The following is a 12,830-nucleotide window of genomic DNA, read 5'->3' on the forward strand; positions in this document are numbered from 1 at the left end:
GAATAAAATTTTTTGATTGGTATTTTTAATTTTTATATAATTCTTTTAACAGGTTAATCGATAAAAATTTATGGATAACATTTACTTACCCCAAAACTATTGCTAAGAGTTTCAAAGTTTAGTAGGAAAAAGAATTAAGACAAAAAGTACTGTAAAAATCTACGAAGAGTCATTCCCCAGAAAAATGCTTTCACCATTTTGAGTTGACTTAAGATTAGACAGCAAATTAATCTTGGCAGGTAACGTTGAGGCATTACAGGGAATTCATGTACAGACATATGCTTTTTCAAACTTTCTTCAACTTTCTATTGAAGATTGGTTACCCATGCCCTAAACTCCAGGGATACTGACTCTACACTACATAGTCATAGAGTAATACCATTTTTGCATTGGAGAGGTCAAAATCTCTTTAATATGGTGACTCTAAATAGGGTCAGGATCAATGTACAAGAGGGCAGGGGGATCTGAGTACTGTCCCATGTTAAAGTCCCTCCAGCCTCTCCACAACCCACCTGATTTGCCCAATGCTCCCATCCTTCCGAGGAGTTCCTCTTTTTGTCCTGATCATTCCTTCAAACCAAGAGTGCAAGTTTACCAAGGACCTCAGGGACACTCTCAGAAAACTCCAACTGATTTTACTCAATCCAGTTTCATAAAATGTTGGATTCAATAAAACCACCAAGTCTAGGGTGATACATTTGTTTTCTTTTGATGGTTTATTTTGGAAGAGAAGAGGAAAAGCATAGTATTTACATAACAGTACAGTACCACTCTCACAGAAATGGAAACATCCTGACTGTTTCAGATTTTTACTGTCTCAATTTTTAAAAAGAAAACAATTTCTGTTTGCCTATCTGTAAACAGCCATGCGTAACCACATAATCTGCCTTCAAACTTTTTGAAAGGCTGTTGTACGGGAGAACAAAAGGATTTGTTCTGAGTTACTCTCGGAGCCTACATTGAGAACCAATAGGTATAAATCAGAGAAGAAATTCCATATTTATGAAAGGAAAATGTTTTCCCCAGTTCCTATAATTATAAATTAAGATATCCCCATAAAATTTCCTTTAACTACAAAAAGTATAAACAAGCAAAAAATAATTCCCTGTGATCCCACCACCCAGAGGCAAAAAGTGTTAATATTTTTAAATAATTTGTTTTTGTGTATCACTAAAATATAGTTGAAATATCATACATGCAATTTTGTGTCTTTGTTTTTACCTAATTATTCTCATGCCATTTGAAATTCTTAATATTTTAATGGCTGCATTAAGAACTCATCACGAGAATGAGTCATCATTCACTTAAGCATTCCTTTATAGGAAGGGAAAAACTCTTCCCTGTGAGGTGTGAGCAAAAAAATTAAAAATAATAAATAATCAAAATACAGAAGAAAGGGAAAACTTTATAATGATTACAGCTGTCTAAAGACACTGTCTAGTAGGGAGTGGATTCCCAGTCACTGAAGATGGCCAGAAATTGGCTAACTACGGGCACATCTCACTTTATTGCACTTACTTTATTGCTCTTCACAGATACTTAGTTTTTTACAAATTGAAGGTTTGCAGCAACCCTGCATTGAGCAAGTCTATCAGTGTCATTTTTCGGACAGCACATGCTCACTTTGTGTCCCTGTGTCACATTTTGGCAATACTACCAATATTTCCAATGTTTTTCATTACTATGATAGCTGTTATGGTGATCTGTGATCAGAGATCTTTGATGTTACTATTGCAGTGTTTGGGGTGCCACAAACCACTCCCATATAAGTCAGTGAACTTAAATGATAAATGTGTACTTTCTGACTTTTCCACTAACTGGCTGACCCCACATGTCTCTTCCTCTCCTTGGGCCTCCCTATTTCCTGAGACACAACAATATTCACATTAAGGCAATTAATAACCTTACAATGGCCTCTAAGTTTTCAAATGAAAGGAAGAGTCAGGCTGGGCATAGTGGCTGATCCTGTAATCCCAGCACTTTGGGAGGCCAAAGTGGGTGGATCACCTGAGGTCAGGAGTTCAAGACCAGCCTGGACAACATGGCGAAACCCCATCTCTACTAAAAATACAAAAATTAGCTGGACATGGTGGTGCATGCCTGTAGTCCCAGCTACTCAGAAGGCTGAGGCAGGAGAACCACTTGAACCTGGGAGGTAGAGGTTGCAGTGAGACAAGATCGTGCCACTGCACTCCAGCCTGGGTGACAGAATGAGACTCCATCTCAAAAAAAAAAAAAAAAAAAAAAAAGGAAGAGTCTCACTTCTCTCATTTTAACTCAAAAGCTAGAAATGACTAAGCTTAGTAAGAAAGGCATGTTGAAATCTGAGATAGGCCAAAAATTGGGCCTCTTACTCCAAACAATTAGCCAAGTTGGGAATAGAAAGGAAGCATTCTTGAAGGAAATTAAAAGTGCTACTCCAGGACAGGCATGGTGCTCACGCGTGTAATCCCAGCACTTTGGGAGGCTGAGGTGGGTGGATCACCTTAGATCAGGAGTTCAAGACCAGGCTGACCAATATGGCGAAACCCCATCTCTACTAAAATACAAAAATTAGCCGGGCATGGTGGCAGGCGCCTGTAGTCCCAGCTACTTAGGAAGCTGAGACAGGAGAATCACTTGAACCCGAGAGGCAGAGGTTGCAGTGAGCCGAGATCATGCCATTGCACTCCAGCCTGGGTGACAGAGCAAGACCCCATCTCAAAAAAAAAAAAAAGGTTCTACTCCAGTAAACACCCTGATATAGTGTGGATATTTGTCCCCTCTAAATTGCATGTTAAAATTTGATCCTCACGGTTGGAGGTGGGCCTAGTGGGAGATGTTTGGTTCATGGGAGCAGATCCTTCATGAACAACTTGGTGTCATTCTCACAGAATTGAGTGACTGCTCACTCTTAGTTCCCATGAGATCTGGTTGTTGAAAAGAGCTTGGCACCTCCTACTTTCTCTCCCTTTCTTTCTCTCTGGCCATGTGATGCCTGTTCCCCTTCATCTTCTGCCATGAGTGAAAGTTTCTTGAGGTTCATTGTCAGAAGTAGATGGCACTGTGCTTCTTGTATAGCCTGCAGAACCGTGAGCCAAATAAACCTCTTTTCTTTATAAATTACTCAGCCTCAGGTATTCTTGTATGGCAACACAAATGGACTAAGACACATACAGATGATAACAAAAAACAGCCTTATTGCTGACATGGAGAAAGTTTGAGTGGTCTGAATAGACATCAAACCAGCCATAACATTCCCTTAAGCCAAAGCCTAATCCAGAGCAAGGCCCTAACTCTCCTTAAACCTATGAAGCCTAAGAGAGGTAAGGAGGCTGCAGAAGAAAAGTTTGAAACTAGCAGAGATTGATTCATGAGATTTAAGGAAAGAAGCCATCTCCATAACATAAAAGTACAGGACAAAGCAGTAAGAGCTGATGCAGAAGCTGAGGCAAGTTATCCACAAGATCTAGCTAAGATCACTGATGAAGGTGATGACACCAAACAACAGACTTTCAATGTAGGCAAAATAGCCTTCTATGGGAAGAGGATGCCATCTAGGACTTTCATAGCTAAAGAGGAGAAGTCAATGCCTGCCTTCAAAGCTTCAAAGAATAGGCTGACTCTCTCGTTAGAGGCTAATGCAGCTGGTGACTTGAAGTTGAGGCCAGTGCCCATTTAGCATTCTGAAGATCCTAGGCCCCTTAAGAAATATGCTAAATCTATTCTGACTGTGCTCTAGAAATGGAACAGCAAAGCTGGATGAGAGCATATCTGTTCACATCATGTTTTACTGAATATTTCAAGCCCACAGTTGAGACCTATGGCTCAATAAAAGATTCCTTTCAAAATATTACTGCTCGTTGACAATGTACCTGGTCACCCAAGAACTCTGACAGAGATGTACAAGGAGATGAACATTGTCTTCACACCTACTAACACAGTATTCTTTCTGCAGCCCATGGATCAAGGAGTAATATTGACTCTAAAGTCTTATTATCTAAGAAATATACTTCATAAGGCTATAGCTGCCACAGAGAGCGATTCCTCTGATGGATCGGGGCAAAGTAAATTCAAAAACTTCTGGAAAGGATTCACTACTCTTGATACCATTAAGGACATTCATAAGTCATGAGACGAGGTCAAAATATCAACATCATAGGAGTCATCTATGAGATGACTCTGAGGGGTTCAGGACTTCAGTGAAGGAAGTAACTGCAGATATTGTGGAAATAGCAAGAGAACTAAGATTAGAAGTGGAGCCTAAAGATGTGCTGAATTGCTGTAATCTCATGATCAAATTTGAATGGATGAAGAGTTGCTTCTCATGAATGAGCAAAGAAAATGATGATTGAGATGGAATTTACTCCTAGTGAAGATGCTGTGAACTTTGTTGAAATGACAAGAAGCATTTAGAATATTACATAAACTTAGATGACAAAGCAGAAGCATGATTTGAGAGGATTGACCCCAATTTAGAAAGAAGTTCTGCTGTTGGTAAAATGCTATCAAATAGCTCACATGCTACAGAGAAATCTTTTGAGAAAAAAAAAGAGTCAACTGATGTTTTCAACCACATTGTTGTCTTATTTTAAGAAATTGCCACAGCCACCCCAACCTTCAGGATTGTGATCAGCAGTAACCATCAACATTGCAGCAAAACCCTCCACCAGCAAAATGATTATGACTTGCGGAAGGCTGAGATGATTGTTAGCACTTCTTAGCAATAAAGTATTTTTAATTAAGGTATCCATGTTGTTTTTTAGATATAGGGTTATTGCATACTTAATAGACTACATAGTCTATACATAGTATAAACATAACTTTTATATGCACTAAGAAACCAAAAAAAAAATTGTGTGACTCACTTTATTGTGACATTTGCTTTGTTGCAGTGGTCTCTGAGGTATGCTTATATCAATCAAGAATGTTGCCATTCAGATTGAAGCGCTACACGAGGAAGGTTAGACTACCTGAGCTGTAAACTCTTCAATCCTATGCTTCCATGGCTCTCAAGCTTCCAGACCTATAATTCGATTAATTCTACACTTCTGTGTGTGTGCTTGAAATTACATGTTTGATGGTAAGCTATTCAGAGCCACATCGAAGGAATTACATTTACCAAGGAAATTTTTAGTGTCATCCCAGAATATGAAGCTATGAGAAACCTCATTTCATATTTCCTACCTTTCCTGCTTACCAATAATAAAAATATCTACTGATACATTCATAATTACATTAGTAAGTATATCTTACTAATATAGCAGATAAATCTGATCTTAATGCAAGAGAAACAGTGTTTATCTTGGTACGACGAACAATGTACTCTACAGAAAAATGTCCACAAGATGCTGCCTCCCAAGGGACTGATTTGCATTATTAGAAGTATAGCACATCAGGAGATGTGGTTTCACATTGGACTGCAAACAGAAAGTGAGTATTTCTACCTGAAGACCCTTCAACATCTCCTATACCACAAATGACATAGTGGAGAGAATGAAATCAAAGAGAATACTGATTCAATAAACCTTAAGCAGAGAGAGGGAGAACTGTGTGATCACTTAGCCATGGTCAGCACACCACCAACTTTACTGGTAGAAAGCAAGCCTTCTATAGAAATCAATCAGTGTGGTCTCCATTCTGAAGCTGACACCCTGAGTAACTGCAGTAAGTTAGACTAAGGGAGTGACAATGACCCTGAAGGAAGATGTGAGCATCTGATGTAGACCAGAGTGCAGGACAGGGGTTTTGGAGTCAGATAGCCCTGGTTTCAAGTTCCCCTGTACCACTTACCAGCAGGTTAACTGAAGCGAGTAACTAATCTCTCTGAAATTTGTAGACTTTGCTATGATGACTCAATGAGCTGATTTAGATCATTTGACCTGCACAGCATTTTGCACCGTATTGAAGTTCAATGCATCGTGTCCATTTCCATCATCAGGGTTACTGCTCCAGTGTACGGGTTCCATCAATCCTATGCTGTTGCCATCAGGCGCTAAAGAACCCTCTAGGAATTGTCCTATGTCATGTTTCTCAAACTATTTTCAGCATCGTCTTTCTCTCAACTAGAAGTCTTTCTGGGAAGAACAAATAAGGGACAAATGTGTTCGAATCAAAGGCAAGAAGGTCCTCTTGCATCTTCACCCCATCTGGACCCAAGGGTGCTCTCCAGAGCCTTGAGACTCAGCAAAGTGCGACTCTAAAACCACTAATACATAGATTGCTGAAATTTGCAGGGGATACCTGCCATGCCAAGATTCTGGTGTCCAGAGAGAAGAAAGCAGCTGAGAGCCCTCCTGCACTCTATCAGATCACAGAACTTAGCTTCAGAAGCTTATTTAGGTGTCAGTGCATACGACACCACCAAGCTTTTTTCTAACTAAATTTAGATAAATTAATTCAAATAAATTAACATTCCAATCTGACTCATTCTTGGGAATATCAAATACCAGTGCCTGAGTGAACATATGTGCCACACCAAAACTGTAAACTTGTGCTGTTTTTCACACCAAAAAGTCTAAACAATAAATAAGTCTTTCTTTCTTTTCTTAGGGTCGTTCCTTAACATATACCTGATATTCTATGGGACAAAATGTACCAGATATTTCAACACTAGAGGTGGGCAGTCAGGGGGTGAGGGGTGAAGAATACATACCTTGAAACAAAAAAGGCACTAAAGCACAATATAGTTAAAGAATAAGCTGCATGGTTTTTAAAAGTAAAGCCATAATGCTCTAAAAGAGTTAATTCACTCCCCAGGGACAACTATGTGTTGATTTCACCAGAGAGACATTTTTGTCCCAAAATTAAACCAAATAGAAGCCAGAAAGTTCTACACTGAAGAAAGAGCCACTTAGGTCACTTAAAGTCCAGTGCCTTTTAGACATAAACTCTTTTCCAATTATTCAAGCTATAATTTTCACTTGGGGAATATGTGAGTTATCAGGTACTAGAAAGTGTCGACCAAATCCTCCTTCGCTCCTGTCGGCATGTGTGGCCAGCACTGTGACTGGCTAACCCTACCCCTCCTCCTCTGTTCATCTCAACTTTTGAGTTAAATTAGGTCCCCCCCAAAAAAATATGTTGAAGCCCCCCAGTACCTCACAATGCGACCTTCTTTGGAAATCGGGTCTTTACAGTGGTGATGAAGTTAAAACCAGGTCCTTAAGGTGGACCCTAATCCAAGATGACTGGGGTCCTTATAAGAGGGGAAATTTGGACACAAAGACTGACATGCATAGAGGAAGGCAATGTGAAGACACAGGAAGAACACTATCCCTACAACAAAGAATGCAATGCCTGAGGCCAGCAGAAGCTAGGAGTGAGGCATGGGACAGATTCTCCCTCACAGCCCTCAGAAGGAACCAACCCTATGGACACCTTGATCCCAGACTTCTCATCTCCAGAACTGTAAGGCAAGAACTTTCTATTGTTTAAGCCACCCAGTTGTGGTACTTTGTCATGGCAGCCCCAGGAAACTCATATAACTAGAGAGGCCGGAAAAGCTGAAACTTCCATCTGTTCACTCTCTCAGATGCTCCTGTAGCCTGGAGCGACCATGCAGCATAATTTTGGACAATGAAATGTCCCAAATGGAAGTGTGCTGGTGCTTCTGGGGAGATGTTCACTTTAGTAGGTGGCAGGGTTAAGAACAGAGCAGGAGAATGATAATCGGGCTCTGAGATCAGAATGGGGAGGAGGGGGCTGTGGAGCACATCTCTGGTCCTTTATAGCAGAGGTCACCAGACTTTTTGGCACCAGAGACTGGTTTCGTGGAAGACAATTTTTGTGTCAGAATGAAACTGCTCCATCTCGGATCATCAGGCATTAGATTCTCATAAGGTGCATGCAACCTAGATCCCTCACATGCCCAGTTCACAACAGGGTTCATGTTCCTATGAGAATCTAATGCCACTGCTGATCTGACACAAGGTTAACTCAGGCGGTAATGCTCGCTCGCCCACAGCTCACCTCCTCCTGTGCAGCCCAGTTCCTACTAGGCCATGCACTGCTGCAGGTGCGCAGCCCGAGGGTTGGAGACCCTTGCTTTATAGCATCAGGTGGAGTCCCCACAGCTCCCACAGAGCCCTTGGACCGGACCAGCAAACATCTCAAGGGAGGAAATAAAGCCTTAGGTGTACTTAAAGCAGAACAGGAAAAATGTCCAGACAGAGGTTTGTGAGCTTGTATTAATTTGTCTTTAATTTGGAAAAAGACGTAGAAATGGGCACGGTCATGTCCTTTCTATGCATAATCGATTATCATCCAGATGATTACACAGTTAGGAAACACCTGAAAGAAATAAAAAAAGAAGAAGGAGGAGGAGGAGGAGGAGGAGAAGGAGGATGAAAACAAAATTGCCTCAAAATTCTAAAGTAAAATCTGAAAATGTCACAACTTTCTATCATTGTGCAAGAAGTCATTATTTCATAAACAACTGCTATGGTGTCCTGAAATTCCAAGGCTAAATAACATCTAAATACTCATTTAGAATTCGTGGGAACCTGACAGTAGAACATTCCTCTAAGACAGTGGTTTTCAACTGGGGGCAATTTTGACCCCCGGGGGACATTAGGCTGTGTCTAAAGACATCTGTGGTTGTCACAAACTGGGAAGGGGAGTGCTACTAGCGGGTAGAGGCCAAGGACGCCGCTGAAAATCCTGCAATGCACAGGACAGGTCCCCACAGCAAAAAAATTATCCAGTCCAAAATGCCAATAGTTCTGAGGACAAAAAACCTTGCTCTAAGATACAGTAAAGCTTCTAAAAAGAAGATTAAATCTTGCCAGCAGCAGAAATGCAAGGAACAAGTAGAAATGACGTGCTGTAAAAGTGTGGGTGGTGTCCTGAATTCTACTGAGAACTGCAAACACAGGAGGGGAAAAATGGGTAGCACAGGGGTAAACAAGGCAAGCAACGTTCGGGAAGCAGGAGCCGGCCTGAAGTGGAGAATCTGCCAAGCTGAGCCTGAACCCGCCGTTGAGCCTTCACATCAGTATTACTCAGCCACTGACTTGTTTGCGTAGCCATGGCAGCTGGCAGGGACATGCAGCCTCCTCAACAAACAGCTTCATCAATTCGTAAAGCTCCCATTCTTTAGAAACATTTCTAAGACAATATATGAAATCCATTTTCTCCTGATTTTACTTGAAGATGAGTCACACAAGACACCAGCTATATGCTTGATTTCAGGCTTTTAAATAGGGAGAGCAGCTATTGAAAAAAATTACAGGGTAGGAATGGCAGACAAAGGCACTAAAAAGACTCTGAATCATTCTAATTTTTATGGGGAGTGGGAGAAAGCACACCCAGCTTAACCAATTTACATCATTTGGCTTTAGAAAATAAACATATACATCATGCTGATAATTGTGTGCCTTGTTTCACATGCAGGGATTAAAGCAGTTTTAGGAAAATACTTGGAAATATAGAAGTGGAAAGCAATAAAATGAAATGGCAAAAAAAAAAAAAATTAGCTATTGAAGTACAGATGCTCCTCGACTAATGGTGAGGTTGTGTCCCGATAAAGACGTCGTAAGTTGAAAGTTTCTTTAGTCGGAAATGCATTTAATACACCTAACCTACCGAACATCACAGCTTCACCTTCCCTACATTAAAAGTGCTCAGAACACTTACATTAGCCTGTATTTGGGCAAAATCATCTAACAGAAAGCCTATTCTATAATGAAGTATTGAAAGTCTCACGTAATCTGTTGAACACTGAAAGTGAAAAACAGGATGGCTGCATGCACACTCAAAGTATGGTCTCCACTGAGTGTGTATCACTGTTACACCATTGTCAAGCTGAAAATCTTTTTAATTGCATATTCATGAGCTGGAAATCGTATGTATATCTATTACCATTTAAGAGAAATGACTTAATGAAGCTTATTTCCAAACCCATAAATCATTTTCTTTCCCAATCAAGTATCTCCATGTAAACTGAGTCACAAGAAAAACTAAGTTACTCGCGGAGACCTCTACACATTAGCGTGGAGGACAGCCAAGGAGCACTCGACATTTTATCTCCACAAAGAGATAGAAAATGCACTTGGCAGCCGGGCACAGTGGCTCACACCTGTAATCCCAGGACTTTGGGAGGCTGAGGCGGGTGGACCACAAGGTCAAGACATCGAGACCGTCCTGGCCAACATGGTAAAATGCCATCTCTACTAAAAATACAAAAATTAGCTGGGTGTGTTGGCACATGCCTGTAGTCCCAGCTACTCAGGAGGCTGAGGCAGGAGAATCACTTGAACCTGGGAGGCGGAGGTTGCAGTGAATTGAGTTTGCACCACTGCACTCTGGACTGGGTGACAGAGTGAAACAAACTCCATCTCAAAAAAAAAAAAAAAGAAAAGGAAAGGAAAAGAAAAGAAAAGAAAATGCGCTTGGCTAAAGGGTCTACTAAGGTTGCTCCTAGAGTATGCGCGAATTTCTGAGAATATATATATATATTTTTTTTGAGATGGAGTCTCACTCTGTCGCCCAGGCTGGAGTGCAGTGGCATGATCTTGGCTCACTGCAAGCTTGAATTTCGGGGAATTTTTAAAGGGAATTTACTATCACTAAAGGAAATTGACAAATGCAACCCTGAACTTTGAGTTAGTGATTCTTCTGAGTTTTTTAGTAACATTAAAAGATGGAAAAATGCATTTTCTCCTTTCAAGCAAGCACAACAGCAATAGAAGAAATAGTTCATAATGGAATTATACAAGGACTTTGGAGATCATTGACTTTAAAGCCTCATTAACTAGGACTTCTATAATTTGGGTTTGATGATAATTTAACCAAAGCCTGGGCTGAAGTGGACTCTGCTAGGTAAACCTATATAGAAAAAGAGAATCCTTGATAGTAGAAACAAAATGACAGAGTTAAACAAGCCTCAATCATATATGTGAATTAAACCATTTTTCTCCATGGGTTAGATAGGGCCCCTAAAAAACTGTTCTAGGCCCCAACACATTATGGAAAAGAGGAGAGAAGGAGGAAGAAGGAGAGGCAACAGCAGCAACAGTTAATATTTATTGTTGTGACTTGCCAGGCAATGAGTTAAGATCTTTATAACAATTTTTTTCATTCAATACATACATGAAACAATAACCTGATCAGCCAGATACTGTTACAGGTCTGGGAACCTTTATCTGTAATTCCAAGATCCAGGTTTTTTCATAAGTCATTTACTGACAAAGCTTGGCCTGACCTGACCCAGCTGGGCAGCAAATCCTGACCCAAAAAGACAAGAGGCTATTTATGGTCTTCATTTATCCCACTTAGTGTTGCTGGCGGGCTTTGCTGCAGACCTGTGAATGTGACTGACGGTAGGGAACTGTCCCAGACACCACAGTGGAGGGCCGTGCAAGCCTGCCCTCTGCATTACCTTTCTAAGTTCTGAAAAATTCTGAGCTCAAAAACACACTGGGCCCAAAGAATTTCAGATGAGAGGTCATGGAACCTGTGCTAACCCCTTTCTGCAGATAAGGAAACAAAATCTCCAAGGCCGTATCTCAGAGAACCTGCCCAAGCTCACATGGCCAGTGAGTGAATATACAGCAGAGACGGGATTCAGCACCAGGCAGGTCCAACTCCAGAACCTGCATCATAGTTAGATGTGGCTTGTGGGACTCCCATGCCTTTCTATTGAAATGGAAAGTAATACAACCACATTTAAACGATACTTTTTTTTTAGAGACAAGATTTGCTTTGTAGCCCAGGCTGGAGTGCAGAGACACAATCATAGCTCACTGCAGCTTCAAACTCGTGGGTTCAAGACATTCTCCCACTTCAGCCTCCCAAGTAGCTGGGACTTAATTTTTATTTTTAGTAAAGAGAGGGGTCTCACTATGTTGCTCAGGCTGGTCTCGAACTCCTGGCCTCAAGTGACTACGTTGACCTCCAAATGAACTGGGGTTACAGGCCTAGGCCACCATGCCTGGCCTTAAGTGATGCTTTTAGCTAATTGAGATAAGTCACTGATAAGGTTTGGCTGTGTCCCCACCCAAATCTCATCTTGAATTGTAGCTCCCATAATCCCCACATGTCGTGGGAGGGACCTGGTGGGAGGTAATTGAATTATGGGGGTGGGTTTTTCCCATGCTGTTCTTGTAATAGAAAATAACTCTCAGGAGATCTGATAGTTTTATAAAGGGCAGTTCCCCTGCACACTCTCTCGCCTGCCACCATGTAAGATGTGCCTTTGCTCCTCCTTTGCCTTCTGCCACGATTGTGAGGCCTCCCCAGCCATGCGGAACTGTGAATCCATTAAACCTCTTTTTCTTTATAAGTTACCCAGTCTCAGGTATTTCTTATAGCAGTGTTTGAGAATAGACTAATACAGTCACTGAGCATGCTAAATGAATGAGCTCACTGTTCTTAAGATGTCTGTAAATAGCCATGACCCACTCACCTGGTCCCTGCTTTCTTCCTGGCTGCCCATTTCTCGAATCTTCTCCAAAATGGTGTCCTCAGTGGACCCAGTCGTGCCCAATCTGCCCCTAAGGAGGGCTGCAATTTTCTCCCTAAATGAGGAGTACTGGCTTTGTGAGGCTGTGACTGCATCCCGACTTGCCATCAGACTCTTCTCCAACTCAGAAGAGCTTTTCTTCAGGAGGTTCAGCTCCTGCTTTGAGGCATCCCAGACCTGCTGGCCAGCAAGCAGCCTTTGTTGGAAGATCTTAACTTCCCTTTCAAGAGCTTTTTTTGCTTCTACAGCACTGAGCAGGTCCTAAAATGATTACAGAAAGTGAAGACAATAACATTAGTAGTCAACAGGGTACACCTGCATTTGCTATAGCAAATTCATTGACTTTGCCTGCTAATGACTACAAGGGGTTGGGTTAATTACTTCTTCC

General features: G+C 41.3%; 1 protein-coding gene across 1 annotated transcript in view; it reads right to left on the bottom strand.

Moving 5' to 3' along the window:
- CCDC170 (coiled-coil domain containing 170) overlaps nt 1–12,830 on the bottom strand; it is an 89,166-nt gene that overhangs the window by 33,382 nt on the left and 42,954 nt on the right. Inside the window, exon 6 of the mRNA XM_021937495.2 lies at nt 12,386–12,703. Within this exon, the coding sequence (XP_021793187.2) occupies nt 12,386–12,703 (318 nt within the window). The remainder of the gene's footprint in view (nt 1–12,385; nt 12,704–12,830) is intronic.

This window comes from Papio anubis, chromosome 6, assembly GCF_008728515.1.
Source record: "Papio anubis isolate 15944 chromosome 6, Panubis1.0, whole genome shotgun sequence".
Lineage (NCBI taxonomy): Eukaryota > Metazoa > Chordata > Mammalia > Primates > Cercopithecidae > Papio > Papio anubis.